The 25,922-nt window shown below is 48.9% G+C and overlaps 3 protein-coding genes across 3 annotated transcripts in view; 1 reads left to right on the top strand and 2 right to left on the bottom strand.

Moving 5' to 3' along the window:
* Positions 1 to 793: 793 nt before the first annotated feature.
* LOC122386781 (60S ribosomal protein L36-like) lies at positions 794 to 5,406 on the bottom strand. The gene is made up of 3 exons (XM_043376349.1): positions 5,276 to 5,406; positions 3,617 to 3,768; positions 794 to 1,061 (listed from the first exon to the last, which is right to left on the bottom strand). The coding sequence occupies exons 2-3, from the start codon at positions 3,761 to 3,763 to the stop codon at positions 828 to 830; spliced, it is 381 nt and encodes a 126-aa protein (XP_043232284.1). The 5' UTR covers positions 3,764 to 3,768; positions 5,276 to 5,406; the 3' UTR covers positions 794 to 827.
* A 168-nt stretch (positions 5,407 to 5,574) lies between these two features.
* Positions 5,575 to 10,431, top strand: LOC122386780 (succinate dehydrogenase assembly factor 4, mitochondrial-like). The gene is made up of 4 exons (XM_043376347.1): positions 5,575 to 5,712; positions 7,637 to 7,711; positions 9,333 to 9,443; positions 9,824 to 10,431. Exons 2-4 carry the CDS (start codon positions 7,639 to 7,641, stop codon positions 9,994 to 9,996), a joined length of 357 nt encoding a protein of 118 aa, XP_043232282.1. The 5' UTR covers positions 5,575 to 5,712; positions 7,637 to 7,638; the 3' UTR covers positions 9,997 to 10,431.
* A 113-nt stretch (positions 10,432 to 10,544) lies between these two features.
* The window catches only part of LOC122386779 (organic cation transporter protein-like), a 53,338-nt gene continuing 37,960 nt past the window's right edge, over positions 10,545 to 25,922 (bottom strand). The window contains exons 6-12 of the mRNA XM_043376346.1: positions 15,185 to 15,339; positions 14,586 to 14,754; positions 13,675 to 13,801; positions 13,129 to 13,438; positions 12,685 to 12,875; positions 12,099 to 12,238; positions 10,545 to 11,898 (exon numbers count right to left, since the gene is read on the bottom strand). Of these exons, the coding sequence (XP_043232281.1) occupies positions 11,805 to 11,898; positions 12,099 to 12,238; positions 12,685 to 12,875; positions 13,129 to 13,438; positions 13,675 to 13,801; positions 14,586 to 14,754; positions 15,185 to 15,339 (1,186 nt within the window). The 3' untranslated portion in view covers positions 10,545 to 11,804. The remainder of the gene's footprint in view (positions 11,899 to 12,098; positions 12,239 to 12,684; positions 12,876 to 13,128; positions 13,439 to 13,674; positions 13,802 to 14,585; positions 14,755 to 15,184; positions 15,340 to 25,922) is intronic.

Genomic DNA, 25,922 nt, shown 5'->3' with positions numbered 1-25,922 from the left:
CGATGTCTCTCGGACGGCGAAGATTCTACGTCGTTCGGCCAATCACGCTCCATAACCGCAGCCGAGCCCCCGCTGACTTTGAACGGGACTGGCCGGACGACGTAGAATATTCGCCGTCCGAGAGACATCGAACGCGGGGTCTGTCTCACTAACGTTCAGACACTTCGCAAAAAGAACTTGATCGATTCCGCCCTCGGGATATTCGCATCCACGCATGTAGCGAGTTGACAATTTTAGAAGCGGGATTGCTCCTAAAATATAAATGGTAACGATTCCTCCCATCAATTTTGTGCAAAATTTGGCATATGTTCGCCAGTTATACATCACATCACAATCCGAACATTGCATCTATCATGTGATCCTGTCCTGATAGTTATCTTCTGTACGAGTGTCGCGAATCAGCTCTGCCGGCGGTATTCCTGCAGTTCCAGAAATCCAGATAGTACTCCCCCGCGTCACCGTGACTTCACCACCCGTGTCGCCGCCAAGGGATCCCGAATATCTCGTGGTGTTTCACCAATGATAACAGCACGCTGCTATTACAGTGTCAAATTGGGTTTCCATGGAGACGTCAACAAGCCTATTCCTCCAACACTACCAGAAGTGTGACGTCAGCTCGCGAAACGGAATAGCAGCATGCTGTTATCACCGGTGAAACAGGGCCCTGGAACCGCCTAGATCCCAACACGTCCGTGTGGAGGCAGGGTAACTACGGCTGCAGCTGACCCGTGAGCGAGCTGCAGCACCACTCTCCCCTGCACCCTCCCCCACTCCTCACCGTCACACACAGGGCGTTTCGCGCGGCGCGGGATGTATTGGACAATGAATCAGTGTTCGACGCCGTGGGCAGCCGCCGCCTTACGCTGCTGCACCAGCACCTGACCGAGCTCCTCGCGCTTCCTCTTGCCGCGCACGTGGCCGCCCAGCTTCTTCTTGAGGAACTTGAGCGCGCGCTTATCGCGCGAGATCCTGAGCAGCTCCATGGCGCGCTTTTCGTAGGGCGCGAAGCCGACCACCTCGCGCACCAGGTCGCGCACGAACTTGTTGTGCTTGGTGTTCACCTGCAGAGAAACAAATCCACTTGTTAGGGGAGAGCAATGCTATGCAGCAGACATGACTGCGAGGGAAACTGCTGGACCGATAAATCACAAAACGGATCAAGCTGATGCATTTGCCATGGAGTGGTGCGTGGAGTAGGGGAGAGTGGGGTAATTTGGCCGCCCCCACCTGTACGCTGTCTAATAAAAGTGAGTGAAATAGCTCTAATCTCTATTCATTTGTCATGGGTAGAAATAACTGGAGGACAAATGTCAAAACTTTGCCCCTCGTAGTTTTATTCAAAATTAATAAAACGTTAATTTCATTAGAAAATGGTAACTTTTACTTCTGTTTACAAAGTTGTATAACATGTAGTATTTGGGCTAAAAACGAATTCAGACATTATAGCGCCATTCTTGGGGGCGTTCAGCGGTTCCAAGAGCAATTTTATCTAATTCCGTATAGCCGTGATGACTTTATAGACAAAAATTTTCAGAATGACAATATGGGGTAATTTGGCCGGGACTAGCGGGGCAACTTGGCCGGTGCGCTCATGGTCTATATGCTGGGACGGCCGAGTTTTCATGGTCAATTGTACCATAAATGACATGATTCATGACCAACTTTGACGCCTTACTTCCGATTGGTCAACTGTAAGAGCATGTGACGTCATCAAAGGTTACCAAACGTTTTTTGCTCATAAATCCTTACATAAAAATGGTACAGCCGCACAAATGGTCTCATTCTGTTCAGCTCGCCAAGGCGCATCGAATGATATGCATGATGACCTTGAAATCAAGTGACCTTGAGGTCAAGCGACCATATGCAACGTGACCTGAGGTCAACCTTTGACCTTGACTTCTCAAGGTCAACACATATATCTTTCGATGCGGACTGACGAGAGAATTACGATGGTGCTCGAAGTTTTGGCCTAGCTTGATTACTTCAAAAGTTATTCGTAAAAAACTGTCTTCGCATCTAGAGCCGCTAATTTGGCTATTTTGACCCCTGTGACCCCTGAGTCAACTTCCAAAATGCGGCAAATGAGTCATAGGACACACGTCATTGCTGGATCTGAAGCTGACTCGCAATATAACAAACAGAAAATCCCGACCGCAAACTAACACCGGCCAAATTGCCCCACACCCCCGGCCAAATAACCCTGCTAGTGGGGCAATTTGGCCGCCTTGCAGACCTTTGTAATACGTCACAATTTCAATATAAGTAATTACTCTATCATTTCAAGTTCGCTGTCCAGTAAAGTAAAATGAATACGACACCTGCCAGCGTTGAGAAAATGCAGAAATGTGTCGTCAATTTTAAGTTATATCGTTTTCTAAAAAAAAAGCGGCCAAATTACCCCACTCTCCCCTACCTCTGCTATAATTGTGGGCTCGGACAAGGTCAGACTCTGTCAACTTGTAGCCTTGATGTCGTCAGGTCGGCCAACGGGGATGGTATCCAGTGAGTAGACCAGTTACCTATTAGGGGTTCCCTGCTCCTGCCACCCTGCACAGTATTCACTCAGACTCAGCCACTGGCAAGGGAATTTTAGAAGTGTATGCTCGCACTGAATCCTGCTGAAAATTGAAATCATTATGCATCCCACCAAAAATTGTCCAGCACTACCCTGTAGCATTGATTTGACCAATGCTACATTGATTTGACGGTCATTGATTATGACCGTCCTGCGTCATAGTCAATGATAGAGTGGAATAATGTACGAGAACCTCATTCTACCTTTTGCATACATTTTCAGATGGCTTTAAAAGACTGCCTGTTGATCTTTTCTGTCATTAACATTTTCAGTCAACTAAGTTGACTTTTTGATGATTTTTTGGCCATATGTTTTTACTCTAATCTTGCCTTACATTTCCATTACATTCTTATCTAGTAATATCTTTGCATTGTCAAGCAGCAAAATTAGCCACAAAGTCCTAAACCAGGCACACAATTGTTTTTGACCTTGTGATTGTGAATGTGAATGGTCAAATTAGTGTAACATCCTGTAGCACAGTTTACAGATTGTTGGACTCTGATGGTCAGATCTTGAGTTTGAGTCGCTCAAGTGCTTGCTATATGAAAGTGACAGGGATGGTTTTGATCAATGGTGCTCAAATTTGGTATATAGTTATGCAGGGACTGGAAAGTAGGGTGCCATGCAAATGTCAGATACAACCAAGTTTACATATACACACGAGCACGGTGACCCTCCAAGATCTCGAGAACAACAGGGCCAATTGCACTCAAATTTGGTGCACTTCTATAGATCAGTTAGTAGGGTGCCATGCACAAGTCAGTTGGACGCACCCCCTTCCAGTCCCACTAGCTGCTCACGTGCAGCCAGGGGCCCAGGACTCACTAGTCACCGTCTCACTCATTTGTTGCACCCCAAAAGGTGTCTACTGGTAATACTCAATATATCACAGGTAAGTATAGCTTTGTGAAAAAATAAGCAATAGCATCAAGAGCTACAAGCAAACTAAGTACAAACTCATTAACTAAGCACAAACTCATTACAGGATGACACATCCTAGTGCAGAGCCAAGTACAATGGGATGTGGACGTTGATACTTACACCCTTGGTGGAAGCAGGCCTGGGCTTCAGTGTCTTCTTGGTCACTGGGAATCCCTTCTTCAGACCAACAGCAATGCTGTATGGAGCCACCTGGGCCTTGGGCTTCTTACGGCTCCCAACCTTTTCTGCCTTGGTCTTCTTGGCCATTATGTCTGAAATAGGAAAAAACATGATCAATGGCAGAACTTCTACGCATGAATAGCTGGGGAAATCAATGAAGCTTGTAACCTGCTCTTGTAAATATAAATGCAAACATGTAACACTGATCCTGCAGGATAACACTTCTTGTCATCCTTTAGCCTTTCTGCCAAGATAAAAATATCAACGCCCTTCCATTATAAAATATAAGTGCAAGAAAATAATTGTGTGCAGCTTCAAAAGAAAAACTGGGGATCTGTGCATAAAATCATGGAAATTGTCTGTTACAAAGAGCAGCATGAATTTTGGCAATCAGGCATAAATCCTACCTCCAAACTTTGGTTCAGAGCACCAGCTATTGCACATATACAGCATAATTTTCAATAGCATCCCAGTTTTGCAGCTAAGCAGCAGCTCAAAAATAGAGGTTTGGAATACCCTTCTATTTAAATAAATGCACAACATCTAGCATTGAAAGACAAATATCCCTCTATCCACTTTGAAGCAGCAACCACTCCCAGGTGCTTCTAGTGGTGTCATTTTCCAAAAAATGTCTGACCGAAACCAAAATTTGGGAAAAATTTCCAACCGAATACCGACCGATAACATCCCAAGCCAAAATTTGACTGAAATTCTATTTGCTATTACTCTACCCTAACATTAAAATATTTGGTAAATTCTGATGGAAAATAATGGGAAATGGCATTTCAGAGGGGTGTTCACGGGCACCGCACACTGCTGCGTGCGCTGTGTGCGGTGCGTCCAGCAGGCGTGGGGGTAGGGGATGGGTAGGCGGCTCTGACGTCACGGCTGCGTGCGGTGGACGGTTCGCTGTGGCCAGTCCCGACCGGCCACAGCGGTCGCTGTGTGCGGTGACGGAAGGCTGACGTAGGGACGCAGTGGGCGGAGCTTGGAGGCTGTGTGCGGTCCGACCGCACACAGGGCCCGTGAACAGCCCTCTGTCCAAGTTCAGTCAATTCTTAGCCACTGCAAAATACATTTTGTGGTAGAAGTTACATTGCTAAGGGTACCTAGGTTAAGTGCTTACACTAATGGCTGCTTTGTTTTTGTTGAACATAAACATGGCAGATAGACATTTTATTATGTTTATCAAATTCCTAGTAATTTAGCTATTGAATGTAGCATTATAAAAGTAAAGCTAGCTAAATAAAACGATTAGCTGCTGGGATAAAGGTTGTTTTTAAATTCTAAAACAAGTTGAAAACGTCATAACTACGAAAACGTGTCCACATATTAAATGACCCAGAACCTTGGAGTGTTAAAAATGTCTTATTAAAAGCCTAAATGCTATCTATACTCTACTCAAAACAAGGAGAAAATCCACGGAATCGTTTGACACAGACGCGCCATTAATGTGTCATCTGGCGTGTTATCCAAATAAATCGAAATCAAAGGTTGATCGCCAGAGTGTGTCCGTGTAAATCGACATGAAAAACTTTCTTTCATTTAATCATATGAATATCACATACCGTTTCTTCGATATAATCGAATAAAACTCACCAAGCTTCAGCCTCCTGTTTACGCAGGAAGCCGAGATTGTTAAAGGACGTTGCCATGTGCTGAAACCCAAAATATTGTTTATAAACTTTTTTGATACTTTTCCGAGTTAAACCATAAAAATAATTTTTAAGAATAATTCATTGTGGTGAAATGAAGTGAATCATAGAAAAAGAGAAAAAGTTTACTGAGGAAATAGCATAAAAACACGATTCAAAATTTGCAGAAAGCAGAGAAATATGGTAGCAATATTGCAGTAGCTTTCTAAGCAGATATGGCGCAGCTATGACATTCAACAAAATGTAAACAAAAATGATTACATAAGGAAAATGCAGATTGAGATAGGACGATCACAAAGCTGAATTCAAGGCGTTTGAACATAGTTTTTTTTTAATAAAAGTATCTTGTCTTGTCTTAACTTTGAAGAGGCTCCGATCTTGGTATGACTTCTGTGAATTTTCCATTGATATTATCTGTCTACGTCAGTGGTATTTCTATTTCAAATTAATTCATTTTTACTCATTTCATTCGCACGTTCTCTTAACTTATATCTGTATTATTTCGTAACATGTTAATGCTACCTAAATCAGAGAGGGCTAATTATCATCTGTTACATGTGTTGGCATTTTCTTTTCTTGATTTTGGAAACGTTTGTGGAATGTGGTGCAAATTAAGGATTATATTTCAAGCAGGGCTGCGTAGTCGCAGTCAGAGTTGGAGTCAGTTGGAGTTGATAGTTCTGCCCGGAGTCAGAGTCGAAGTCATCAAAATCTTACCGACCCTGACTGTGGAGTCGGAGTTAACGCTGCATGGCTCTAAGTTATGCACTGTGGCAGTTTGATTGATGATAGGTACTGCGCTCATAATTAGATTTTGACGAAAAAAGGCAATTTTGCTGTTCCCGAGGAAGATTTTAGCGAACAGACGGTGAATTCTATTGCATATTTGCAACGCAAAGCATTGGAATTTGGAACGCACAAGGGATCGTTTCAGGCAAGATAAATACATCTTCATTATGAACTTCAATATCATATGGATTTTGATAGCTAGATCAGATCCGTCCGGAGTTGGAGTCAGAGTCGATTTTGGAAGCAGGAGTCTGAGTCGGAGTCGGAGTCGGAGTCGCCCTAAAATCCACCGACTGAGCCCAGCTTACAAGTGAACTGTAATTATGAGTAGGTACCTGCTTAGGTGCCCATATAACGTATCGGAACTATACCTTGACCTAGGCAACTCCGACCTGTCAGATATGGGCCGGTGTAAACGGAATGCCATCGCAACAGGGGCTTTGGTCGATATGGCTCTATTCCGGTTAGCCAGTCTTTGCCGTAGCACTCGTCTGGGACCGCTAAGTCCGGCTCAAGTCTGGCTCCCTGCCACGGCGTGCTACGGCCGGATCCGGGAAATCCGGCTGCCTTGTAGCTGTTCTTGCATATGTACTGTGGCTGAAGTACGGTTGAGGTAGGTACGGTACAGCTGATATGGCTTAAGTCCGGCCGTGGCGCGGGCGAGCTTCAATCGTGTCAGCTCTAGTAGAGCTCCAGACCTTGTCCGTATTTCGGCCAGAGCAAAGTGCCGGAGCTAGCCAGAGTAGGGCCAGATACGGGGCTGCAGCTGACACACGATCCCCAGAGCTCGTCCGCACTATTGCCGGACTTAAGCCGCATCAGCCGTGCCGTACCTCAACCGTACTTCAGCCATAGTAAGCCATCCCAGCCAGCAAATTTGGTCTGGGTCGTAGCTGGTTTTACTCTAGCCAGCTCCGGCATTTGCTCCGGCCAAAGTACGAGCGATGTCTGGGCTGGAACTGACACACGATCCCAGAGCTCGCCCGCTCCACAGCCGCTCCTCAACGGAAGTCGTAACAGCCGTGCCGTTGCAATCGTACTTCAACCACAGTAAGTCAGAGCAGCTACGATGCAGCCGGGCCTGGCCGTAGGGAGCCGGACTTCAGCCGTGGCATGGAGCCGGATTGGGCCAGACTTGGCGGTCCGAAAGCATACCAACTCGGGAGCGCTACGGCAAAGGCTGGCCAACCGGAATAGGGCCATATCAACCCAAACCCCGGCTCTGATGGCGTTCCTTTACACCGGCCCAACTCTGGCATGTCGGAGTTGTCAGGGCAAAACGGACTTGAGCCAAACCAAATTGCTGGCTGGGATAGAGCAGCTGCGATGCAGCCGGACCTGGCCGTAGCATGCAGTGGTAGGACTTGTATTTTCACTAGGTACCTACCTCTATCATGGTAGATAATGAAATAAAACTTCAATTTGCACCAGCTAAGTGCCTGAAGTTGTCATGCTTTGCAGTCTGGTCCTTATCAACTTAACTTCAATAGTTAACAAGTTGTATTCTGTGTTCCAGAGATGGCTGCTCAACTGCTGAGAACAGCATTAAGTCACCAATGCTTGCAGCTTCAAAATGAGATTCGTTTGACAGGTAAGGGTAGTGATGGTGATTTATTTTCAAATGCTTCATCATAGTAGGTACCTAAGTTATCACAAAGACAATATGGCAATAAACTTTAAGAGTTTTGTCATGTGTTGTCAGTGGATAAGACATACGTCTCGTAACTCGTTGTCCACGAGTTCGTGGCTGGGGAGTTCCAAGTGTTGGATCCCGTTCCTATATTCAGCTAGATTCGCCGACAAAAGTACGCATAGCAAAGGTATGTGGGACATAAGTACGGACGCAAATGTTCGCGCGTAAAAGCACGTAGACGATAAAGGACGTAATGACAGAGGTACGTATCGGTAAAAAACTCAACTTGCCCAACTCAAAAAGGCCAACTTGATCTGACCTGACATAACTAACATAACCCGTCCTAATCCAACCCGACCTACGCTTTTGCCCATACGCCTTTATACATTACGTACATTTGCGATACGCCCTTTTGTCCTACGTACGGCCCTCCAGCAAAAGATTGGTTAGTTAGCCTAGGTGCTTTTGGTGTAATAACTTTGAATGACAGAGACACTCCTGTAATATGACTCTATAGAAATGAGAAGAGGGTTCGCGCACACATTTGCGCAGTGGTATTCAACAGCCATTAGACGTATTCAATATTCATCAATGCAGATCGCTTATTGTGATGTTGGCAACCAACCACTTAATACCTGGAGGGCCGTACCTACATTTGACGACGTACATTTCCCATATGGACATTGTCGATGCGTACTTCTTTTGTCAGTAACCCGGATCCAACAAGCGCCGCTTAGCGAGGCACCTGTTGCCCGTGACGAGAGGAAGCCGATGGTATCCAAAAATTCCTGGGTCATTGATTTGCCTTCCAAGTCAGGTCAATGACCTAATAGTCGGCAGATCGTGGCCTGTTAGAACATCTTAAACTTTCCCCACGTTCGATGTCTCTCGGACGACGAAGATTCTACGTCGTCCGGCCAATAGCGTTCAAGGTCAGCGGGGGCTCGGCTGCAGTTATGGAACGTGATTGGCCGGACGGCGTAGAATCTTCGCCGTCCGAGAGACATCGAACGCGGGGTTAGGCTTTTACGTTTTTTTTTTTTCGGGGCTCTGATTCCGAAATTCGTAAAAGATTTGATCAAAGATGATGTTTTCATGCATTTGTGGTAGGTCGCGTCAGGTCAGGCCAACCAGTAGGCGTCCTGCCGGCTCTCCGTAGTGGGTGTAAATGATAGTTTCGTAACATGTTTCGTAGGCACGAAATTACTTCTCAAATGTTCAATGAAGACTCATTCCCCGCCCCCTTCTAACTTGGCTACTTGGTCACGGAGCGACGCGTGGTAGGCATCGTTCGAAAGAGTATCAAAAGTCGTGAAGAAATTGCCTCGGTGCTGACTCCCTAACCACTCACAAATGCGATTAATTATGCGCTTTTTTAAATGACCGGAGTAGAAACGTTCGTGTAACCCTTTACAAAATAATAGTGCATGCTGCTTCAAGTCACAACATACCTATAAACATAATTTGGAATGTCAGTTCTAATGTCAATGTCTTCCCTGGTACCCTTCATATTCCTTCGTCTATTGAACTCTCACTTAGCTACAGTTACCGCAATAAGTTCTGACATGTCATGTTCCAGCTGCCCGTGCTCTTAGCGTTTCGGCGCAAGCAAAGCAAGAAACACCCAAGGATGGAGTGACATGTGGCCGAAGTGCTACCAATAACCCGGTGAAAGCGAAAACGCCCATAGGTAAGAAAATATAGCAAGACTTGTTATGCACGTAATTTGTATGATTCAGGTAGGCGGTAGCACCTCCCTTCCCCACTAACTCATTGCGTTTAGTTGCGTGTAGTTTGAGGGTTTATCTGTAGCGGATATTGCAATAGCCTACATTACTTAGCCCACAAAGTGGAGACCACATGGAGATCGTTTAGCGCTTGTTTGGGATGCCGTGTTCAGCAGCTAGCTGTTAAATTATAGTTTATCGTGCTAGTTCTGTCATTCTGCCAAGCCCTATTTTATTGGTACCGATTTATGAGCCGTGAGATACATGGGTCAGCTTTGCCACCCCCTCCGCAATCCGTTGTCTCCCGCCGCAGCCCACAGCACCCCTCCGTCCTCGCGGACAGGTCGACTGGACGAGCCAGAAGAGGGCGCTCGCCACCCGTACCAGGAGAAGGAGCCGCTGCCAGAGTTCCCGGACGGTGTGAACCCGAGCACCGGCGAGATTGGCGGCCCGCGCGGCCCCGAGCCCACCCGCTACGGAGACTGGGAGCGCAAGGGACGCGTCACAGACTTCTGAGCATAGATCTCTGACAGAAGCATAGACTTCTCAGAGGCACAGAGTCGGGTGGTCCCTAGTGCAGAGCTGAGCGATCGTGCGGCGGATGGTGATGTGGTGTTGTGTGCAGGCTGGTTGAAGAACTCCGGATGTCATTGAATGATCTGCGGGCTCTGCGAGCTGCTTGCGCCGGTTGTGAGATCATGAAGCGCCTGTTCGAGATGTAGGGTGCTTTTGAATGTGGACTGTGTGTCAGTCGTTCCCAAGCTTTAGTGGTTTTCTGACAGGATTCATGCATACGTTATGCTCACCTTAGGTTGTTAGCCAGGTTTAGAGACATCACTAGAAAGACAATAGACGGCAGTTTTTTTCAAACGACTCATATTCTCCTGTGACTCGTAGTCAGTTATGCTGAACGGTAGTGCAATACTGTGCAAATACATGTCTTGTTCTTCATCAGTGTTGAATGTCGACAAAGCAGTTATTGACAGAAATTCAGCCCTATTCGTGAGGTAGACAATAATCAATGGGTGGAATATTGCGGCTGCAAGTCCTGTAATATTCTCAAATTCGTCAGAAGCTCATACATGTATTGCGCAGTACATTCACACATTACATTGTCATCAGATGAAGTTGCATGCCATCAGACAGATTGTACAAAAAGTACCCCCTTCTGAATCGAACTCAACCGTACAGTGAAAAGATAACTGATAGTCGCATGAAAAATTCCTTCTAACGAAGGGCAGCGCTGCAAATAATTGCAAATGTAGTAGAACACCACGGTATAACAGTCGAAGAACAAGGCTTCCAGCAGTTACGTGCGTCGCACATTCCACGCTCGCTAACTTCTTCCTACTCTACGATTATGCTTCTCTATGGATGCTTGGAAAAATTGATGTGCCCTTTGTCTAAACTGGATATTTTCAGGCATGGATCCCTAAGCTGTCTACACTCTACGTGGTATGATACATGGTTCTATTTGTTTCGTCTATTGATTATATGGACAATAGCAAAATAGTCTGGCTAGCTGCGATAACAATGAGCCATTTACCTATTCAAGCCATTAGCCATGCATCCAATGTGGAGAGTATTTTTAACGCTTGGTACCGGCCACAGGGCGAGCGTTTTTCGCTTTCTGACTCGCTTCCTTTCCGATCACGGAAGCGACGTATATACCTGTCTGTAGTGAAAGTCGCTGCATATTAATGCATAAATGTCTGATGAACTTATGTATGATCGTCACAAATGTATGTGGAATTAAGACTGTAAAGCTAAAAATTAAGATGCTTCTGGGGACGAAAAGCGTTTGCCCTGTAGCCAATGGTTGTCCGCACTAAAGTGTCGGATTGAAACACGGCCGGTAACCGTGACAGCGACGACAAATTCTAGTTCAGAATGTCATCGATACTCCCAGAGCTGGAGCATCCGGTTGGACATAACACAGAGCACAGTTTTCATGTTTCAACACACTCGACACAGCACGTGATACACCGGATCATTGGACGGCACCCCAGCAGGGCGATATTCCCACAGTCGTGCTATTCGGGGACAACTGGCTATGAGACGACGCGTGGACGAGCTTGGCCACGGGCTTCACACTCTCCCGCATACTGAATAGCTCGAATATGAATCGGCCCTCTTACAATCGATAGGAGATGAAGAACACGTTACAAATCAACAGATCCACCTCCCTCATCTACCACCACTGCTGGTTGGACGTTTCCTCTCCTCCCACCTTTCCTCTCCTCACTCTCTTTCTCTCTATCTCCCTACTATCGTTCTATTCCCCCTCTCCCTCCCCCTGCCGCACAGGCCGTCCCCCACGCCGCTCACAGCTTGGTGTCCATCGAGTCGGTAGCGTACGCCCGGTTCTCCTCCCCAGTCGGTTTCTCGGTCATTGCCGCCGCCTGGCCCTCCAGCTTCCTGCAGCGGAGCGGATACACTGGTTAGTTCACGCCACGTTACGCTAGGTCTGAGGTCACCGTGCTATATCCCTGGATATTTTAGCTCGAGTGACTTCAATAATAGTGTCGATTACCTACGAGGGACAGTAAACCAAAGTCATGATGTCCAGGTTTTGGGCATCATCTCTGGAGTTCTCTTATGCATATTGCATAACTCACGTTCCGAAGACCTCTCCCTGTTCGATGGTGTCCGGCAGCGCCTTGCCCTTGGTCTCGGGTAGCAGCAGGGCCAGCAGGCCGGCCAGGATGGACGTGATGCCGAACAGGATCACCGGCAGGTACCGGTACGCCTGGGCGCCCTGTCATCGCGAGTACGAAGTATCCGTTATCTATCCACTCAGACTCAACCACATGCCATCAGACAATGGAGTATCAGTACCGGCCTACGGATTATCACCCATTTATCCATCGATGCCATCACAGTACCGCCTACGGTCAGCGGCGTGAAACAGCGAGGTGGTTTTATTCACAAATCGGCAGGTTGACGCCTCTTCAATATGTAATGTCAATCGGAGACCGCAAATATGCAATATGGAACTATGGACACAGAAGAATGAAGGTCAAACGATTCCTCTGTACGAAACCTCTTTCCCCTACGTACTCGATCTCAAATTAAGGCTACCACGGTTACTCATATGCATCCACTTCTGTCATTCCATATATACCTACTCTTTTCGACTAGTTCGCCATGATGATGCATTTCTATATCAGATGACGCCACCACCTCTGAACCCCGCGTACTCACGTAGGTGCCCACGTAGGGCGCCACGATGCTGCCGATGCGGGCGCACATGGACGAGCTGCCGACACCCGTCGTTCGCAGCACGGTGGGGAACACCTCGGCAGAGTAGACGTACACGATGGCGAACGAGGCAGAGATGCAGAACTTGCCGATCATGGCGCACGTGACGATCGGCCAGTCCAACGTGTAGACGTCTGTGGGCGGAAAGGGACGGGTTGTGAAGCCGACGAGACAGGCTACACACGGTCGACAGTTACATCCTTCCGCGTGTTCGCTGTACTTAGATTACTGGGTTTACAAGAGTACGCTTGGACACTTAGGAAGTCACGGACAGGGAGTAGCAATGATATCCAATCGCCTCTGTCCCTGCAGCCCTTCCTTGACGTCGCCCAACTCCGCCACAAGTCATCCCCGATGGCCGCCTATTAAAATTTCCGCCCGACTCACCTTTCTCGAAGATCATGGTGCAGAGGCATGCCACGCCGCCGATGACCATGCTGATGCAGAGCGGCAGCCGGCGGCCCGTTTTCAGCAGCGCCAACGTACTGAGAGCGTAGGCCGGGATCTCCACCGCGCCGCCGATGAAGATGTTGACGAACAGGTCACCGCCCAGGTTACCCGAGTTGAGCGACAACCCGTAGTAGACGAAGCTGTTGACGAACCAGTTGTAGTAGAAGTTGAGCGTGCGTATGCACAGGTTGGGCGTCCGGAACAGGTCAAGGATGGTCACCTTTTCGTCCTCGTCTTCGGTCGCCCCCTGTAAAAGAAGGAATTTGGTCAACGACCGCTTCACAGAATCCAGCCAGATTAAGAAATTAAGAAATGCCGAATCGAGCTTCGCTGAATCGTGAATCGTAAAACTGTTCGTCATTACAAAACTGATGAAATTTTCATCAATAGTGGCTGCAGCGATGCATAGTGCGGCGGCAGTGTTATATCACCGCCAGGCAAATGCTCGCCAATCTGGTTTTCGAGGGCGAGTGTCGGACTCACCTCATCCACCACTTTCATAGTGGACTTGTAGGGCCGTCCGTTCTTTCGGCAGATTTTCTCGATGATGTCTCGGGCCTCCTCCTCTCTGCCCTGAGTCAGAAGCCACCGCGGGGACTCTGGGATGACGCTGCGTGGAAAAAGAACGTATCGTGGTTTAGAAGAACGAAGCCAAACTTGAACTTCGCAGCGCAATTCTGATTTCTGACGAGGTAAAAAACTGAAGGATCTTTGGCGCTCGGCGGTCTTGGCCACTTACTGAATGTGTCGCTTTTTTGGTGGAGGTTGGGATGGAGGTCGGTGACGCGGAAATATCAACGGGCAGTTCTCAACGTGTTTAAGTGTGATTATCGAGACGTGAATTAGCAAGATGAGTTTAATAAAGATTGGATATATTGGAATATATTATGAAACGTAAATGAAGAAAGGGTGCCGTCGGACTGCTGGCCCTCAGGTCGATGATTGAATTTGCTAAACAGTAAACGTGACTACCTAAATATGGATACGAAATACCTAAGAAGCATAGCCTACATATTGGGTAAATCAACCGGCAGCTGCCAACCGAAATATAATCGGTCACGTTAATCTATAAAGTTCTTGATCGCGGAACACAATCAATAAAGCATTCAGTATTCAGGTGAACAAGGATATAAAGCCTTGAACAAGGATATAAAGCCTTGAACAAGGCTTATAAAGCCTACATCATTCCGTCCCGCGAGTCACCTACCTATACTCTACCAACCGATCGCCTTTGTCAGATGATGGCTTACGCAGACGGAGTAACAGCAGTTGGCACCCCTACCGAGCGTAGTTAACAGGCGCACACAGCTGTGAGCTGACACATCCCACCTCCTCTCACACCGAGTGAAGAGTCGTACACACCAGACGCACACAGCAGTCACACCCCCACTCACAAGTAGAAGGAGAAGAACACGACGGCCGGCAAGACGACGCACAGCTGCAGCTGCATCCACGGCTTCAGCACGTAGGCGATGCCGGCCAGGGACATGAAGCCAATTGCGAATGTGTACTCGTAGGAGATGCCGAGAATGGCGCGCCACGGTCCGCCCACCGACTCCAGAGCTGCCGCACGGGACGGAGCGGGTCAGCGGCGAGGCAAGGGTGGGTCTACTCTATTCGTACTTTTGCTCATCCTATTTTATAAAATGATGGCCTTGACGTACCCAAATAAGTATATTCAAAATGTAAATGATAAAAACCAGAGAGCAAAACCGTCCACTCATTGATGACAAAGCGAGCATAGACGCGACGGTGGGTGCTGCACGTTATATCGTTTCGATAAAGAAAGTATCATTCCCGATGTCACCACAGATGAAAATGATTTATCCATTTTCTAGCCTTTAGATTTTACGGGTGACTGAGCTACTCTTAGTCTTGTGTAAAAAGAGTATGCATGAGGATTGAGGAGGCCATCTTTCGCTTGACACACGCCCCGGTTGCAGCTCCCTCCTGGCCTGAATCGTACCGACTTGTACCGGGGATCGGCACGTACCGTAGACGAAGCCTGTGGTGAAGAGGGCCATCATGTTCAGCGCCACGAAGAAGCGCAGTACCATGAAGGTGAAGATGTCGGTGGAGAAGGCGGCGGCGATGCCGAAGATGAGGAACAATGCCGTGCCGTAGAGCAGGACGCGCCGCCGGCCGAACCTGCGAGAGCGGGAGGTGCAGGGGAGAGAACGGACGGCGGCGTCAGATGACGGCTCCGATTGGTGCTGTGGCACGGGACATAGCTTAGTGAACACTCACCTAGCATACATACACTCATTATATAGCGATAAAAACACACAGGATTTGTTCTCTTCAAAAGTACAGATTGACCGTTGTACGCAGGGGCGGCGCCACGGGTTTTCGATAGGGGGGGACGGGGACGGGGGCTTGCCTGACTGAGAATCCCAAAAGTAGATACTGATCGTGTATGCAAAAAAAAACGAGGCACGTAACGCCGCGAAACTTGGCAAAGCCCAAAACACATCGAATGGTGCATCCCGTTTCCAAACTTATCATAGGACAACTATAAGATCGATCACCTTTTCAAGCATCCTTGCCTCTAAATCAAAATTTGCAGTCTTGCCAACTCAAAGCTGGTTTCCTACAAGCTGCGAATTGCTTAGGTATGAGTAGCAGTGCCAACTACTTACGTTTCGTACTTTCAAATTTTCGATCTTGCGTCTGGTCAGCTTCATGGCTTCATCATCATATAGTCATGGAGGAAAAGTGGGAATGTTTTCTGCTCTGACAAGTGCGCCAAAACTGCAATATAATTTCAGAATCATGACATCACCACCTGATCCATATGCAACGGGCAGGGTGCAGCTAATGGCTAGCCGTCAGTGGTCATGTCATCGGTGGTCACTCAAAAGGTCATGCTAGGTCATGGAAGGTCACCAGCCGTTATTTGATCACACTTTCTGATGGATTTTACTTACCAAGAGCTTCAAGGGAAAAACGAGCGCATGCCGCATGCACCGTTGAAAAAATTGAGTGAAAGGGTCTCAGGTCCGGCGACCTCTGCAGGTGAAGTGCCCCAGGGTAGGATTCCGGTCCTTGTTGATTAACTTCGTCAAAAATTGCGGTACATAGAGCTGTGATGTCGGCACCATTGTGTTCGTCATGATCGAGCTGTCACGACCTGCATCGTTCTCATATTCACCCTCCAATCGTAACAACTACAGCAGGGATTGGCAAATGGCGTGGCACCCCTTTGGGAGGTAATGAAGGTCTCTTGAAACCTCATCCCTCATCTCTTTAGCATCAGTGGCTCTCCTTATGGAACAGGTTTCTTGACTGGTCTGTTTCACCCCAGAATTCAAAGACTAGTCAAGGTAAAACCGAGCGCACCACAGTGAGCACAATTTGATAAGCTGGTGTATCTCAATTTCATGTAGAACCTTTCACGTATCACGTACCTAAAACCCTTTCGTGCACTCATGCAAAAGCAACTGCCATGTTTCAACAGCTGGTAATGGCATTTTCACAGCCGCTGACGTAAGAAGGGGAGGGAAGGGGGCTTGATTAGACCCCCAGCCGTTCGGCCGCCGACCGAACTTAGTTTTGCAGAAAAAAAAACGAGTGCTATCGAACCCCTTGACGAGAGGGTGCCGATGCTACCCAATTATAAGATCTTGGGCTACGGCGTGCTTTTTTGGTCCTGCCTGTGATCTATCCGAACACTTCTGCCCACAAGTGCTGGGTTAAATGGCATATATTTCAAATGGTTCCTGTGGTAGAGCTGCCATGCTTGAATTTGACTAATTAGGAATGGAAAATATCCATATAGTAACGGAAATCTATGGAATTTCAGTAAACTTGGTTTTGTCGGCAATGTGGTCTGGCAGTGGGGTGGGGGAGGTAATAAACCCTGTCTGGCGCCCCAAAAAGGGGGGGCACGATCCCCGAGGCCCTGCCGATCACCTTATGACTACAGGCATCACAGCTCCACACCTTTTGCAGATGGCCAGGACCCCCTGCGATACATCCCAACAGCAATCTTTATTCAGAACCTGTCTTGATTAACCAACGATGCATTAAATGCGACGGATAACTCTACAATGCATTATTATCAACTATTGAACGGACCTCGCCGATAGGGGGGTACTGTACCCCCCTAACTTTCGATAGCGGGGGACCTGTCCCCCCCGTCCCCCCCGGTGGCGCCGCCCATGGTTGTACGGCATAATACTCTCAGTCAGGTCATGACCTTGTTGGCCCAATCTCTTTTTTTTTTTGTTGTTTTGTTCAATTGATGTGTCTCAATGCGAGATAGACGATTCCGGCATAAAATATCGTACAAATTTCGTGTCAAAAGTTATTGATGAAGAACTTTTCCCCGGAGAAAAGTCTATTTTGCTGTCTATTGCTGTCTTTTGTTTAAACGACCCTGTGGGTACAAAACCGTTCCATTTTCAGGTCAAATTTGAGGACACATTACCGGAAGAACTTCTAAAGAGTTGTTGTACCTACTACCACTGGCGGATCCAGGCTTGCGTTTTGGGGGGGGGGGGGCCAACTCATGCAGGAGCCAAACCTAGGGTAGGGGAGATCCGTGTAAGACGCCCAGGGTCGGTAAGAGGCCCCATCGCTTTTTTTACCAAACCAATAATGTTATTTATTTTTTAATGTTCTTGTAAAGCAGAAGCCCTCTTGAAACAACAACTCACGAAACCTGAGGTATCAGGTGCGTCGCAGCGACTTTTGGTAAGCCTGTTTCTGTTTTTGCCCCTTTACTTGCTAGATATATGCATCTTTATCACCCTTATATATCTGAAAAAAACAATGGCTATCAAATGCAATCTTTTCTCATCGAAATTGTCACATGTTAGCTTCAGAATAGACCATGTTCTGGTGCGCTGCAAATGTCTCATAAACCATAAATATTGTGGACGTTAAAACACTGTATTTTTTTTAAGAGGCCCTCCCTTCGAGGATGATAAAACGCCCCCCGATAAAAAAACGCCCCCGATGCTAAAACGCCTGCACCTGCGGCAGGCGTGGCATTCTCTTTTCAAGGAGTTTGTTTTTGTTTCTTTTTTCTGTTTCTTTTCTTAGAGGTTATAGGTACAATTTTCGTTGGTCATCAGCGTTTGGTTGTGCTAGTTTTCGCATTGTTCGAGCGCTTTGGAAGTGTTATTGGTTTCGATAACACCGTATTTGCTTAGCTTTTCGAAATAAAAGGCCTTGCAGCTGTGTTCGCAAAGCGTCTTTTACAAGTCGACTTGACTTTTAAAACGCCCGAGGGGGGGGGGGGGGGCGTCTTACCATACCCATAGTGTAAGAGGCCCTTTTGCAACTTTTTCCAAAATGTTAAAGTTTACGGTTTGTGTACCCCCTAGATTCATTTTGAATGCAAATATGTATGGGAAAATGATGCATGCTCACAGCGCATGCACACGTTAGCGCTTAAATATTATCAGTTGTCTAAAAATAGTAACTGAGCTTAAGGGGGGGGCCTCCTGCACCACTCTCCCCTACCCCCAAATCCTGTTTTCTCATCGGATTTAGGCCACTTATTTTTCGTCACAGCCCTGACACTATGATTTTTTTTTTTAACTAAAAAGAAAAATATATAAATGGTAGCCCACCCGACCCATGCCTTTATATTACTTTGTAAACACTTACCATTGTTTTTATCGACCAGTTAAAGGGACCCTCCCACCTTAACATTAGATTTGAGCTGAGATAGCCAAAATGGGGTCCCTGGCTCACAATTACCGGTTTCGGCACGCACTCACAACATCGAGAAATGCCTTAAATCGGAAATATTGAATTTCAAAATTGCAGCATTTTGATTCAGAGGGGCTAATGCTTTTGGATACCCCTCTGAATGTGTGACGTCAGCGGAGATCTAATGATTTTTTAATTACGGAGCGAGCGAAGCGAGCGGAGTCTTACGTAGAATAACGGAAATTTCTGAGTATGAGCGGCCGGCCGGCCGGCCGGCCGGCCGTGCGGACGCTTTTGCGAGGCTTATATCTCAGCAACCACTTGACCGATTTACATGCGGTAATTTTTGTAGGGTAGCTTCATTCCTTCTACCAAGTATTGGACTATTCCCGATGCATGTGGGTGACCCCTTATGCACGTGCCACGTGCAAAACGAAGAGGTGTCACTTTTCTAATTGTTGCAATATCTCGGTAACAACTTGGCCGATTGCGCTGAAAGTTGGCATGTAGGTAGGCACCCACTAGGCACTGCATATCCATGTGCCAGAGTTGGGGTGCTGCTGCACGTGCGCACGTGCAGGGGTCGATTCCAGATCTCGAGAACGGCTGGACCGATTGCGCTCAAATTTGGTACACGGTTAGGGACCGGTTAGTAGGGTGCCGTGCAAAAGTCAGTTGGGACCCATGTTGCACGTGCGCACGTGCAGGACGCCGCTTCCAGATCTCGATAACGGCTGAGCCGATTGTGCTCAAATTTGGCACATCGCTAGAGACCGGTTAGTAGGGTGCAGTGCACAAGTCAGTTGGAGGTACCCCCTCGAAATTTCGCACGTGCAAGGCCCACCCTCTCGCTCGCTCCGTTAGTCGCCCCAAAAGGCGTTATACTGGTATTTTACTAAAACGTTTGGTAGCATGCGGTGGTATAGGCTGCTTTGCGCGCAACAAATGCCGCACTTTCAAATAAAGTCGCTAGGAACAGCAGCGGATATCCCAAAAAAAAAAACAAAAATAAAAGTATAATCTCTTGAAAACCGGTGAATATTTTTCGATAAAATTTGGTAGATATTCGTTTTCGCCCTTTCTGAACCTAGCGACATCACTTTCATGCCAATTCATTAACTTTTTTGAAGGTGGGAGGGTCTCTTTAACCCGCTTCGAGTCAGTGCTTGGGTCCCTTTGCGGGCCGGAGGTGGTAAAACAGCCCTGTCTAACTCGGCTCCTGGGCCACGCCCTGATTGAACTATGTTTCATTATCGTTTGGGGGAGGGGGAAAACGGGTCACTTTAGGCCTCTGGGAAGGGGGCATGGCCCTAAATGCCCCCTCCCTGGATCCGCCAGTGTAAGAAGAGACCATTGGAGCTGCAGTTGGGTACCTCAGACATCAGGGTACGCCCTCAGATGTATGTATAGGACTCGCATGGAGACCTCTTATGCTATAGTGTACTGAAAGGACCCAAAGGAGCCTGTCTATATGGGCTCCCGGAGATAGACGTGGGCCCTCAGGAGCCCGCCAGAGCCCCAATGAGGGATAAGTGAGGGATACCAAGTGCCTGCAATTGCATATTGCATAAGCCATAACACCTTTACAAATCAATATATTATGCATCAGTGGCAGATCCAACGGGGGCCACATGGGTCATGACCCCCTTGGTGCCCGGGGGCACCACAGGCCTGTCAGGGGCACCACCGGCCTAGTAGGGGCACCAACAGCCCGCCAGGGGCACCACAGGCCTAGCAAGGGCACCACGGGCCTGTGAGGGGCCCCACAGGCTTGTCAGGGGCACCCCAGGTCTGTCAGGGACACCAGAGACCTGCCAGGGGCGCCGCCGGCCTCGCAGGGGCACCATGGGCCTGTCAGGGACACCAGAGGCCTAGCAGGTGTACCACAGGCCTTACAGGGGCACCACCGGCCTTGCAGGGGCACCTTGGGCCTGTCAGGGGCACCACAGTCCTGTCAGGGCCCAGGGGCACCAGCGGCCTACCAGGGGCACCACAGGCCTGCCAGGGGCACCACCGGTCTAGCAGGGGCACCATGGGCCTGTCAGGGGCCCCACCGGCCTCGCAGGGGGCACCACCGGCCTCGCAGGCATCACGGCATCACGCAGGGGCACCTTGGGCCTGTCGGGGGCATCACGGGCCTGTTGGGGGCACTTTAGGCTTGTCAGGGGCACCACAGTCCTGTCCGAGGTCCCAGACTCAACGGTTGGCTTTGACTGGCGATTGTTTAATGCGAAGTGATTGAAAAGAAGATGTCAATAGCTAAAGTTGCAGCTGCAAGGGTGACGATACATAGGGGAGAGTGGGGTAATTTGGCCGGTGGTGTAAATTGGCCGCCCCCACCTGTACGATGTCTAATAAAAGTGAGTGAAATAACTCTAGTCTCTATTCATTTGTCATGGGTAGAAATAACTGGAGGACAAATGTCAAAACTTTGCCCCTCGTAGTTTTATTTAAAATTAATAAAACGTTAATTTCATCAGAAAATGGTAACTTTTACTTCTGTTTACAAAGTTGTATAACATGTAGTATTTGGGCTAAAAACGAATTCAGACATTATAGCGCCATTCTTGGGGGTGTTCAGCGGTTCCAAGAGCAATTTCATCTAATTCCGTATAGCCGTGATGACTTTATACACAAAAATTTTCAGAATGGCAATATGGGGTAATTTGGCCGGGACTAGCGGGGCAACTTGGCCGGTGCGCTCATGGTCACTATGCTGGGACGGCCGAGTTTTCATGGTCAGTTGTACCATAAATGACATAATTCATGACCAACTTTGACTACTTTGATGCCTTACTTCCGATTGGTCAACTGTAAGAGCATGTGACGTCATCAAAGGTTACCAAACGTTTTTTGCTAATAAATCCTTACATAAAAATGGTACAGCCGCACAAATGGTCTCATTCTGTTCAGCTCGCCAAGGTGCATCGAATGATATGCATGATGACCTTGAAATCACGTGACCTTGAGGTCAAGCGACCTGAGGTAACGTGACCTGAGGTCAGCCTTTGACCTTGACTTCTCGAGGTCAACACATATATGTTTTGATGCGGAATGACGAGATAATTACGATGGTACTCGAAGTTTTGGCCTAGCTTGATTACTTCAAAAGTTATTCGTAAAAAACTGTCTTCGCATCTAGAGCCGCTAATTTGGCTATTTTGACCCCTGTGACCCCATGAGTGAACCTCCAAAATGTGGTAAATGCGTCATAGGACACACGTCATTGCTGAATCTGAAGCTGACTCGCAATATAACAGAAAATCCTGACCGCAAACTAACACCGGCCAAATTGCCCCACACCCCCGGCCAAATAACCCTGCTAGTGGGGCAATTTGGCCGCCTTGCAGACCTTTGTAATACGTCACAATTTCAATATAAGTAATTACTCTATCATTTCAAATTCACTGTCCAGTAAAGTAAAATGAATGCGACACCTGCCAGCGTTGAGAAAATGCAGAAATGTGTCGTCAATTTTAAGTTACATCGTTTTCTAAAAAAAGCCGCCAAATTACCCCACTCTCCCCTATAAGCTACATTCAAAGTTTCATTGTAGTCTGGCTAATCGTTCCTAAGCTTCAGGAGCAGAACATACCCATGACTGAAACCCCACATTACTTCTGCTGTGGACTGTACCACAGGCCTGCCAGGGTCCAGGGGCACCACAGGCCTAGCAAGGGCGCCACGGGCCTGTCAGGGGCACCTCAGGCTCCCGTGCCCCCCCCCCCCTCCCCCCCCCAGATCCGCCAGTGATGCCACACCACGCGAAACACCGCCAACTACCAGTTAGGCCCCCGTTGCCCGCGCCACTATCACCAAGCGTTCGCCTCAGTTGGCTGTCAGCGGCCGAAACCACTCGCGTCGGCTCGTTTGTAGGGTAGGACGGCCCCTAAAAAACGCACCGACGGAGTGATAACGACGAGGTATATGGTCGGGATTAAGGATATGCAGGTTTGACGAATCTCGAAGTCGCATCTATTAAATAGGTGAGGGTGGGTGGGAAACTTCTCGCCCACTCTCTGCTCCACTCGCCGTCCGTCGCAGTCGACGACTGCCGTTCGCGCCTCTCGGCTCTGCTGCCAGCGGCGCGCCCGTTCCTACACTCCCCTTCGCACCACCCCTAGTCAGGGTCTGCCCCGCGTCTGTCGGCGGGGTGATTTATCTGTCTCCGACCCCCGTCTCCCTTTGCTCCGGTCACGTTCAGTGGCGCCCGGGCAGGGTCCTAACCTTCCATAGCCGCGTCGCCGCTATGAGTTGATTAGGCCCCCGTTGCCCGCGCCACTATCACCAAGCGTTCGCCTCAGTTGGCTGTCAGCGGCCGAAACCACTCGCGTCGGCTCGTTTGTAGGGTAGGACGGCCCCTAAAGGGAGAGGGGGGGGGGGGGTCCGATCCGATGGTTTTGTCCCCGTGTCGGTCTTGGACCCCCGTGTTCACGGCCTCGGGGTTGTGATGTTTAGCCCGGCACGCTTCCCGGCGCCTAAACCGACGTCATCGGTGCTGGCTAAAATGGAACGCCGCGAATCTGGGATCAGTGGCCTGGTTTCGCCTTTGATATCGTGCTGCAGATTATCTAGTCGTCGGCCGCGGTCCCGTAGACCTATGTTGCGCGCAACTTAGCCGCGGCGTCGGCGGCGGACCCGGTTTACGTGCTCATACGACCGCACATACATAAATGAGGTTTGTATGGCCATGTGGCCGTGAATGACTGGTAGAAAAGGTTGTGCATGGATTCCGGTGCTGTGATGGCACCGCACGCAAAGCACAGTGCCTCACGGAAAGTAGGAACGGTGCATTGTTAGCGTACTTTAAACGCACCTACCCCTACCTAAGAATCACGTGCTGTTCATGAGGCCTGTGAGCACGGACGCCGATGACTTTTCTGCCGCTCCGTTCTGGCCTGCGGGATGACGACTTTGGATTGCCAGCGCATGTGGGGACTCACATTTGGCAGCTGCTCGCACGGGTTACCGTGGGTGGGCAGGGTTCGCGAAAGTGTCGGCTGCCAGCTTGCCGCAGATTGCAGTGTCGCGACGCTGACTCGGAGTCTCGAGATTGGGGAGCCGGCAGGCAGCGGCGTAGTCGGTGTAGTTGTGTCTGGGCATGATCTTGCATGCATTTTGTCTGTGCTTGCTCGATTCCTGCACTCAGAATACACTTTGAGAGCAGTTTGAATAAAGACTCAATTGAGCGCTGAGACCAGCCTCAAATGTGTCTGATTTTAAAACGGTTTCAGTAAGGCTTCCTAAGGGCTCATGTACCCGAATACTGGATTCAAGCGATACCGAAACTGGGGTTCGGACTGGAAACTGGTTTCATAGTGAGACTAATTTTTAAAAGCTTGACACCGAAAATAGGTACCGACTGAGCTCTGTTTCTGCGATCAATGGCGTTGCTCAGAAAATATTCTCAAAATGTGTGATCTGTTTTGAATCGCGGGACATTAGCCCGAAACTGATCTCTGAGACCGAAAATGGAGAAACTGTTTTCTCAGTGTGTGCGGATTGTTCGTTCGGTCTCGTCTGCCACCGCTGAGCCCAGTGTTTCAGACATTGGACGAAAGAAGTTCATAGTCTGTCGATAGCTAGATGCCTGTCGAGTTGCAGAGCAGCCGATGCATGACGCAGACCGGGTGTGTATGTGTGTGTGTGTGGGGGGGGGGTGCGTGTGTGTGTGTGTGCGTGTGTGTTAAGCGCAAAGTGGCCGAGGCGTCGGCAGCGGACCAGGTGTGTAGTGTAGACAGAGTGGCCGAGGCGTCGGCAGCGGACCAGGTGTGTAGTGTAGACAGAGTTGCCGAGGCGTCGGCAGCGGACCAGGTGTGTAATGTAAACAGAGTAGTCGAGGCGTCGGCGCCGGACCGGATGTATGCGTATGTCGATTTGCAGAAATACGGAGGCGGCCACTTAGAAAATACTTGAGACCTTTTTACAAAGAGACTCCTTGAGTGCTAAACCGAGCCTCCAAGGTGACTGGCTGAGATGTGTTTTTGCGGCAGCGTATGTCCATCAAGTTGCGTTCGGAAGCGCTTCTCGAAATGCGTGGTCTGTTTTGACAAGGGGCATTATCCTAAACCTGGTCTTTGAGACAAAAAAAGAGATGCTGTTTTCCAGTCCCGGCGAAGAAGAAAAAAAAAGAATGTCGAGTTGCAGAGCAGCCGAGGCGTCGGCGGCGAACCTGTTGTATATGTATCTACGTATGTATGTATGTATGTATGTATGTATGTATGTATGTATGTATTCACGTCATAGGGCACATCCACGTAATTGAGGCTTTCCTGTACCCTGGAGTCGTTAATATAAACCAGACGATCAGTTGGGTCGGCATACATACACAGACACACACATGCACCCACATGCACACATCTAACCAGCCCCCCACGTTGCCTCGTCAACAAGTGCTGCTTTATCTCGCTATTGAAGCGGCTCCCAGGCAGGTTTCGTGTCACGCTTAGCAAGATGTTATATGCGATGACAATAGCGTGTCTGAACTACGCCTGCCAGACTCCGATCGAATCGCCGGCGTGACTAAATGGTCTGCGTTCCGTGTTGTACGGTACGGCGGTGAACGTCTCCACGAGTGACCAGGTCGCCGGCGATCGACTCAGGCTCTGATGTCACTAAAATGCGCTTTAGTAAGCTAAGTGCCTACCGTGTTGCAGAGGGCCGAGGTGACGGCGGCGCACCTGGCGCCTGTAAGTTGCAGAGTTGCCGAGGCGTCGGCGGCGGGCCTGATGCGTGTGCATGGGTTGCAGATTAGCCGAGGCGCCGGTGGCGGACCCGATGTGTGCAGGGGTTACAGTGCAGCCCAGGCGTCGGCGGCGGGCCCGATGTATGTGCATAAGTTGCAGAGTAGCTGAGGCGTCGGCGGCGGTCCTGATGTACTTACGTGCAAGGGTTGCAGCGTAGCCGAGGCGTCAGTGGCGGACCTGATGCGTGTGCGTGAGTTGCCGAGTAGCCGAGGCGTCGGCGGCGGGCCTGATGTATGTGCCGTTGCAGAGTAGCCGAGGCGTCGGCGGCGGACCTGATGCATGTGCGTGAGTTGCAGAGTAGCCGAGGCGTCGGCGGCGGACCTG

This window comes from Amphibalanus amphitrite, unplaced genomic scaffold (genome assembly GCF_019059575.1).
Source record: "Amphibalanus amphitrite isolate SeventyFive unplaced genomic scaffold, NRLGWU_Aamphi_draft 000262F_arrow, whole genome shotgun sequence".
Classification (NCBI taxonomy): Eukaryota; Metazoa; Arthropoda; class Thecostraca; order Balanomorpha; family Balanidae; genus Amphibalanus; species Amphibalanus amphitrite.
The sequence above is the reverse complement of the archived record's forward strand: the minus strand, read 5'-3'. Positions and strand labels throughout refer to the sequence as shown.

What these genes read in the sequence shown, in the direction of transcription:
- LOC122386781 (XM_043376349.1), bottom strand. Translation starts at nt 3,763, where the DNA reads ATGGCCAAGAAGACCAAGGCAGAAAAGGTTGGGAGCCGTAAGAAGCCC. An exon ending in GGCCTGCTTCCACCAAGGGT is followed by an intron (nt 1,062 to 3,616) that starts GTAAGTATCAAC and finishes GTTTCTCTGCAG; the next exon opens with GTGAACACCAAGCACAACAA.
- LOC122386780 (XM_043376347.1), top strand. Translation starts at nt 7,639, where the DNA reads ATGGCTGCTCAACTGCTGAGAACAGCATTAAGTCACCAATGCTTGCAG. An exon ending in AAATGAGATTCGTTTGACAG is followed by an intron (nt 7,712 to 9,332) that starts GTAAGGGTAGTG and finishes GTCATGTTCCAG; the next exon opens with CTGCCCGTGCTCTTAGCGTT. An exon ending in GAAAGCGAAAACGCCCATAG is followed by an intron (nt 9,444 to 9,823) that starts GTAAGAAAATAT and finishes CCTCGCGGACAG; the next exon opens with GTCGACTGGACGAGCCAGAA.